The sequence below is a fragment of the Sardina pilchardus genome, chromosome 6 (assembly GCF_963854185.1).
Source record: "Sardina pilchardus chromosome 6, fSarPil1.1, whole genome shotgun sequence".
In the NCBI taxonomy this organism is placed as follows: domain Eukaryota; kingdom Metazoa; phylum Chordata; class Actinopteri; order Clupeiformes; family Clupeidae; genus Sardina; species Sardina pilchardus.
In genome coordinates, this window is record NC_084999.1 from 8788388 (window position 1) to 8797037 (window position 8650).

General features: G+C 40.9%; 1 protein-coding gene across 1 annotated transcript in view; it reads left to right on the top strand.

Moving 5' to 3' along the window:
- Positions 1-582: 582 nt before the first annotated feature.
- Positions 583-8650, top strand: part of myo1eb (myosin IEb) — a 21036-nt gene continuing 12968 nt past the window's right edge. Inside the window, exons 1-8 of the mRNA XM_062538323.1 lie at positions 583-861; positions 3743-3880; positions 4202-4291; positions 4868-4962; positions 6281-6368; positions 6742-6831; positions 7639-7770; positions 7953-8087. Of these exons, the coding sequence (XP_062394307.1) occupies positions 859-861; positions 3743-3880; positions 4202-4291; positions 4868-4962; positions 6281-6368; positions 6742-6831; positions 7639-7770; positions 7953-8087 (771 nt within the window). The 5' untranslated portion in view covers positions 583-858. The remainder of the gene's footprint in view (positions 862-3742; positions 3881-4201; positions 4292-4867; positions 4963-6280; positions 6369-6741; positions 6832-7638; positions 7771-7952; positions 8088-8650) is intronic.

Below are 8650 nucleotides of genomic sequence, written 5' to 3' on the forward strand. Positions count from 1 at the left end.
TGAAATCAAGAATACATTAGGTCATTCGGTACTAATTACGGATGTAGGCAATCCAGTATTTGGTCATACTCCATTCTGCCTTTAGTCATGTCCGAAACGTGGCATATGACTTAATCTGTACATCAATCACTCATCCGCCTCTGTCTGTGAGGAACTGAATCGCTGAGGTCATCGTTTAGGGTGAATGATAAAAATTCTGTAACGCTCTGGTTTGCATTTTATTTGGACAATTTGCCCTGCATCTGTGAACTTGGATATATCTTGGAGGTCTAGACACGCCATTACGCATTTACGCATTCTAAACATTAGGAAAATAATTAGGCTACACCTGTTCAAACCAGGCAAATTAGGCTATGTGAATCGCTTTTATTTCGCAGAGAGTTGATCTTTTATATTTTTATGAAGAGATAAACTGTGAAGTGGGTTTAGAAAAGTGTATTTTTCTCCCTACGGCGATTCTACTTCTCCGTCGTCAGATGGCACTGTTGTGACTGATATCCTGCCTTTTCCTACTTATTTCCCACAATGCCTGACGCGCATCGGAGTTTTGCCCTACCTGTCCACACTTGCCGCTGTTCATCAATTTCTTCACCTCCAACTTCATACAACCTGGCCTCTCCCTTTGCACCAGTGTTCCTGGCCAGAAAAGTCCAAGGAGTGGTCAGAGAATGAAAATATTCCGTTGTGGAAAAGTAATATGTTGGACCTTTGAAATGAAATGGACCTTTTGAATTTACCACTTAAACCAGAGTAGCCTAATCTGAGATTAATAAGATTCTGCACTCCGTAGTGATTGGAGTGTTTCTTCTTTCTTCACCATTTTGAAGTAACAGGAAGTATAACAATCGCCGAACAACCATGGTAAGTCCCAAGACACTTAACATTTTTAAGTTTTAACTAATAACTGAGCAATCCTTTAGAACGCACAGGGAAATATGCACCATATTCATCTAATCGTATTTGTGGAGAGACGATAGGTGATTGCGAATAATTCGTTTTCTAATTATCTCTGAGGTAGGCGTAAGTAAATCGCACAAATCAGATACTACGTGTTTTGTTTACCGAATCCTGATATTTTCTTTGCGGTCGTACAGTAGGTGGCAGATGCAAAAGTGACGCGCAGAATCTTGATCATTTTCATAGACGATGTTAAGTCTATTTGTGTGCTTAATTGCTTTTGGCATTTTGAAAGTGAAAATGAGTTTTATCGCAGCCACTGATTTAACAAGTTCGTTTGCGTTACATGTTGTTCAGACAGCATAGTTTGGCTACACCTAATCTGTACACGGCGACCAGGTAGAACTATTACAGAAATAATGTGAACGAGGGCCAACGTGTCTGGGCAGGGCCACTCACAATCACCGTGGGGGGAATGCAAGGAACGTAGCCTAAACTGAGAAGGATATAGATCTGTCCCATACAGACAGACTTTGTCATGGAAACTAGTGTGACAATGTAGACCATGCCTACTCTAAATTCGTTTGAGAGGAGCCAAACTGACAAGCCACACGTTTTATGCTGTGCCATATATTTTTAAAGAATCTGAAACATCTGATGGTGGCATGTTACTCACTCTTTCCATGGCCATACTCATGACAGTGACAAGTGTTCCTCTTCTGTTGTGAAAGTCCAGCTTACCCTCTCCATAGTAGCCTGCCTACCCAGCTGTTGCAACATCAACACCATCTGACATGTTGACACATTCCTCATTAGACTGTGCCACTAAATTCAGCTCTCTGTGGCTCAATCATTGCAAAGCAGAACCTGCAGTTATGACAGAAACATCAACGGTTTTGATAGATCATAAAATATAGCTAATAAAAAACGTTGATGTTTCTGGTCCATATATAGCCTAAAACGTATGCCTACTCCAATCATTTCTAGTGTAGTATCATATCATAGTGCTTACTCATCTGTCAGGTTCACAATTCCACTGTCATTCAAATCAGAGTGTACAGGAGAGTGGCAGTAGCCAGTAGTAATTCTGAGCGTATTGCTTAATCATCTCTAGTTTTTCAGAAATACCTGCATGATCATAAAAAATCCTTGTGCACAGTCATGAGGAGCAGTATTCAGGATATGTGTCACTGGCTCTGACATCACAACTGAGCACTTTTTTTTTGTTTGAAAATATTCTCTTCCAATTAATAGCCTACATCAACAGTGATAGGCTCAAATGTTATTGACACAAACACATTGTTTACAGTATGCAAGAGTGAATACACTGTGTTTGTTCACTTCACCTTTTTATTTATTCATGTCGCTTCTGTGAGGGAACAAACATTGGCCACATACAATTACATTGCACCTCCCAGGGATGTTATTCTCAGTTGACACCAGAATCTCTTGATTCTAAGTGTACTCTATTGAGCTATTCCATGCCCAGTAATGTGTTAAGGTGTCCAGTAAGTCAAGTCACTTTAGCACATTCAAAACAACAACCGTTGACCCAAAGTGCTTCACATCTTACCAAAAGCAGAAGAGGGAGCCCGTAAGATACAAAGTGCTCTTTGTTTAAGGATCACACTGTCTAAATGCATTAAACTGTTGGTGTACTGTAGAGTAAGCACATTAGTCTGCTGCAGACATGACGGCGTGAAAGCATGCTATACCTGTGTGTCACACTCTAGGTCAGGAACTGTGCAGCAGTTTCACACCCAGCAATAATTCAGATTCCTCCCACTGGGTGGGTAGATATTTGTTGAGTTAATGAGTAATTTGTAGTTAATGTGCCAGGGGACAAAATAATACATCCGAATCCCTACCAGACAGACAATGCTGCAGTTAATTTGAACCAAACCAATACCAATCCTCTTCATTCACTTGATTGGGAACTGGCATTTTAGACTCGAGTAGAATATATAAGGAAGAAGCCGAAGATCAAATAGAAAGAACTGGAACTGGGATTGGTCGAAAAATTAAGAAATTATTTGAAACGTTTTAAATTTGGTTCTGCCTATCAAGTAAACATAAACATAATACCTCCTTGATTAGCTTATTGCAGATAACGACAAGTAGGCTAATGACGTTTGTCGCCTACGCTTAGACTTGCCAATAAATAACATGGACAGTTGCTCTGATAAGCTGTGGATATCTCTGTAGATCTATACTTGTAAATAAATATTCACTTCTGAATTTTCGATTAACTCTTAGATATATGTTTTTCCTAAACATTGTTTTAGCTTTTGGAATCAATAAGAATCAGAAACGATACCATTTGAACGATACCCTACGCCTATCCTAGATAATTGTAGGGTAGAATTGTATTGCCTTGAACCAGGAAAGTGCTATTTTCCTGTGTTCTGAATGGGCAAATCCATCCAATTGTATACTCAGTTTTTTATGGTCCAAATGACCTCATTAAGCCTGGTATCGGTGTCACGCTGGTCATGTAGGTAATGCTTCCCTTCCTGAAGTGCCTCCCCAAGAAACATGTGACTAAAGTGGAGTCATAACTGGATTAACATGTAGTTATTTGGCAGATGCTTTTAGGCACTGTAATTTACCATTTAACAAATGTGGATATTCTATAACATCAGCACATGTGGCCCATTGACTCAGGAAGATGAACACAGAGGCTGCTCTAGACCACTTAAACACTTATGAAGGAAACAGATGGATATTAAAAGATCTGTCCCAAAACTGCACAGAGTACAGATGAAATGTGTTGTGTTGATTAAACTGCGTGTAAATCTCCACTGAACTGTCCATCTCTCTGTGTGTGTGTGTGTGTGTGTGTTAGGGGAGTAAGGAGCGCTACCACTGGCAGACCCAGAATGTGAAGGTGAGTGGCGTGGACGATATGGTCCTGCTCTCCAAGATCAATGAAGACTCCATCACAGACAACCTCAAGAAGAGATACATGGATGACTACATCTTTGTATCCTTAAACTGCACAGCAGTGCACACTCAGAATGACTGATGTAGACCGTTTAAGCTCTGTTTGCTTTTGAAATACTTTTGAAAGAATGTTGTATGCAATCAAAGGATGAAACATAATTATATACTGTGTGTTTTGTTTTGTTGCAACAGTCATATACTTCATAGGCATCCCTCTCAACCTGCAAATGCACAGTGTAAGGTTGTGATTAGACTGTGCTGTAACTTGGATGATGTATACCAACATGTTATTAATTGTTATTAATCAAAATATCTTTTTGATCCGTTTGATGAGTTTTCACCTTAACCCACCTCCTCTAAGACTTATATCGGCCCGGTGTTGATTTCAGTCAACCCATTCAAACAACTGCCATACTTCACTGACCGAGAAGTGGAATTATACCAGGCTGCAGTAAGTCAAACTATCCTGCATCATTTCTTCTCAAGGTGAAACGAGAGAGAGAGGGAGAGAGAGAGAAAGAGACATGAGAGAGACACGAGAGAGAGAGAAGTAGTTGACAGTATGAGCAAGTTGATGAGTAATTGCCACACCCCTCCCCTGGTGAAGGCTTTTTGCAGAAGAAACTGCTATTGCTACATGTCTGTGCTTGTGCTGGTGGACGCTAAATCGGACTGAGGGGGAACGGCACAGATCACTCTTGAGCTCTTCCTCTTTGCCTGCACAGTAAGGGGGGAATGGAGTTGTGTGTGCTTCAAGCAGTGCATTTGGGGAAGTTGAATGGCATGACCCTTGAATGGTACTTTAACTAGTCCTGCAGTATAACTTCATAGTGGTGGGGGAAAGCACTTACTTGACATGTTCATTCAAGGCACAACACAATACAATATCACAGTCTTGTTCAGCTGAAATCTTTGGCCAGGATTATTAAGAGCATAGACATTACAGAATGCTGCAATTTTTGAAGTGCATTGGTGAGAATTATGAAATGACTGCACAATGCAATTAGTAACTGTTATTCCACTACAGGCCCAGTATGAGAATCCCCCACATATCTATGCATTGGCAGACAACATGTACCGCAACATGATGATTGACATGGAGAACCAGTGTGTGATCATCAGGTAAGAGCAGACAGTCATGTGGTCATCATACGCTCGTCAGGGATGGCATGGCTGTGCTCGTGGGTTTTCAGAAGAGCTTTTGTGTCTCGAATCACGATTCCCTCCGATTTCATGGATGACCTAGCATAACAAATGCTTTCAAATTCTCCATATTGTCCCTTATATGTAATCCTCCATATCATATCTTATATGTAATGTGTAATTTTCTGACCCTGGTCACCTGCTGGATATTTCATGTGATTCTCATAGACTATGAGGCGTATTTTGCTTCTGGTAATGGTGGCCATTGGCAGTTGATTGGTCATACCATTTGCCGATTGAATTTGACTATGTCAATATGAAGATGCGACTCTCTAGTACCACACATGTCATGTGTTTTTCAAATTGGTTCATAAAGTCAAAGATTAACTCTATAGGGTCATTACATTTGCATTATAATGTCGTTGACCACATTTTTGTAGTTGCTGTATGCCAGGGAGGTTCTTGGCTAGCTTGTGTCGATTTCAGGATGTTGCTAAAGGGAACTTCAAACTTATTGTGTCTACACTTTGTGGTGACAACTATATGTGAAGCTGTTCTTTAAGTGGTATTCATGTAAAAAAAAAGTTGTTACTTGGGATAGTTAGATTAAGGGTGCTTTCACACCAACATCGTTTGGTGCGCACCAAACGGTCCTTTCGTACCAAAACCTCTTAGTTTGGTTCGTTTTCGTTGGTGTGAAAGCATTAATCGCACTCGGGTGCGCACCAAAACAAGCGGACCGAGACCTCCAAAAAGAGGAGGTCTCGGTCCGCTTGACTCCGCACCAAAAGTAGACCTCTGGTGCAGTCCCTCTGGTGAGAACGCGAACTGGGGTCCAAACCATAGACTGTAGGTCAAAATAGTGAGTCAAAATTGGCGCCGATTTCTACCGGAAGATAAACATTGAGAAAAAAATCAATCAGACTAATTTTGGTTCGTTTTCTGGTGTGAAAGCGGACCTCACTGGAATCTATATGCTACATAATAACAATTTCACTGCCTGAAGCGGACCAAATAATCGAATTAGTGGTGTGAAAGCGCCCTAAGCGAAGCAGTTATTCAAAAACACATAAATGCATGGGTGGACACACATCAATGTGTTTTATCTTGTGCCAAGTGCCAAATGTTAATAATCGTTCATCAACATTGCTTCTATCATAGAAGGCTCTCATGTAATGAAAACAACATTTTGATAAAGCTGATGAATTGTTACTCTCAACAAACCAGAGTAATCAAAAGAAATGCCTTCAAATTGCTTTGTGTTGCTTCACTTAATATCTTTCTCCATTGACTGCAGTGGAGAAAGTGGTGCCGGCAAGACCGTGGCAGCCAAGTACATCATGAGCTACATCTCCAAAGTGTCCGGAGGTGGACCTAAAGTTCAGGTAGGTGACCTCTGTCTGCTTCATCATCATTGAATTCTTTCTTTTAGCCCTTTCCTTGGGCCTGTCTTGAATGTTACTTACGTATTTCACTATTCATGTTTTATCAAATGTTTTTTGTATTACTTTGTTTTATTTTGTGTCTTTTTAGTCTCTCACTGTACAGCACGTTGGTCAGCTTATGCTGTGTGTAAATGTGCTTTATAAATTAAATTGACTTACTTCTCCTGGGTGTACAGGTGATATGTGATGAGACAGAGAGGTGTGTGTGTTTGTGTGCTTGTTTGTGTGTGCGTGCTTGTGTGAAATAGAAGTGGCATCCTTCACTGACCTTCTTCTCCTCCTATTTATTTCTGTCCATTCCTGCTGCACGCAGCACGTGAAAGACATCATCCTGCAGTCCAACCCCCTCCTGGAGGCTTTCGGAAATGCCAAGACCGTGCGCAACAACAACTCCAGTCGCTTTGTGAGTCCACGTTCAAAGCCTCCTTGTGCATCTGGCATTAGAGAAATATTACACAATAAGCCTTCTTTGCGGTCAGCCAGGCAACTATTGCTATTCACGTGACATTTATGGGTATTTATTTGTGTATTAATTCACGCTCCTCATCTAGATAGCTTTGCCAGGACAGGAAAAAAAAGGATGTGAAAACTGGAGATCTAATTAATTAGCTATTTAGTGGCCGCAGCCTGATGAAGCAGTTCAGTGGTCAAAGTGTTAGCAGTGTGTGTGTAAACAGTGGACTTTGACAGGTCTCTGGAGCGTCCAACGGTGCGCCGCTGAATAAGTGGTATGAGATTCTCACAGATTACACTGAGTGCCTTAATGAAGTGCAGCACTGGAGCTGTGCCCATTAAAGCCTGAGTGTTGAGCTGGTGATGACTCGTAGCTTTCTCAACTCTCCTGCTAACTCAGGGGTGTGTGAGTGTGAGTGTGTGTGTGTGTGTGTGTGTGTGTGTGTGTGTGTGTGTGTGTGTAGCATTTCAAATGAGTTAGTATGGGCTCCGCAATCTGTCCATTGCAACTCTGTTCACGTTTGAGGCGAGAGAGGCTCGATCGTTATCTGCTCGGCCCGAGGCCACATGTTCTGGGTGAGATTGACTGCGGTGTGCAGGTCAGGACCTGTCATAGGTGTGCACCACTGAGGACTGAAAATTAACGTGTTTTTCCATCATCTTGTATAGTCAGTGTTGGTGTCAAATTCTTTGTCATACACAAATATGTAGCATGACTTTACCTCTTGAATCACTTTCATTATCTGGCTGCCACCAGGGTAAATATTTCGAGATCCAGTTCAGTCGAGGCGGGGAACCTGATGGAGGAAAGATCTCAAACTTCCTTTTGGAAAAAACGAGAGTGGTCTCCCAGAACCACGGGGAGAGGAACTTCCACATCTACTACCAGGTGGAACATCTTGTCTCACAGCAATCACGAATGCGATCCATCATATGTCTCCGTGTCTCCTAAAAGCTTTCCTTGCAGCGGTCTCATCCTCTAAACACATCAGCTAATTGCTTTAATGTCAATATAAATGTATTTGAGTGCATTAAAGTAAAAGCTGCCCATGTATTTTCCTTTCTCTGCAGCTCTTAAACGGGGCTACCAAAGAGCAGAGGGAGAATCTTGGTGTCACAACACCAGACTACTACTACTATCTCAACCAGTCGGGAACCTACACTGTGGAGGACGTCAATGACAAGAAGGAATTTGCAGACACCATGGTGGGTTATGTCGAATGTGAAGTGATTTTCACTGCAAGTGGTATTTTTTTTGGCATGGCTGTATAACTTTTACAGATTTTCATTAGAAATAAATGAGAGAATAAAGGAATGAATGAACGAACAAGTCAAGTCAAGTTTATTTATGTAGTGCATTTTATACAGTGGTCATTCAATGTGCTTTACATAAACAAAAGCAAATAGGAATCACTAATATAAGCATAGAAGGGCAATGGTTAAAGAATAGTTTAAAAAGTAAACAATAAAAAAAGAAAACTTAAAAAACACATAAGGTAACAGTACATAAAAGCAGAATAGGGCAATATCTTTAAAACATAATAATTGAAATGCATACAAATACAAAATGCAATGATTACTGTAGTTCTGACTGATGGTGGAACTGCCCGGCTGGTACGTCTGTACAGTCAGTGATTGTTGTATGTTTTGAGTAGAGTTTGATAATGTACTGTAGGACTTGTGATTGCTGTACGTTTTGAGTAGTTTAATGATGTAGGACTTGTGATTGCTGTACGTTTTGAGTAGAGTTTAATGATGGATGGCATTGT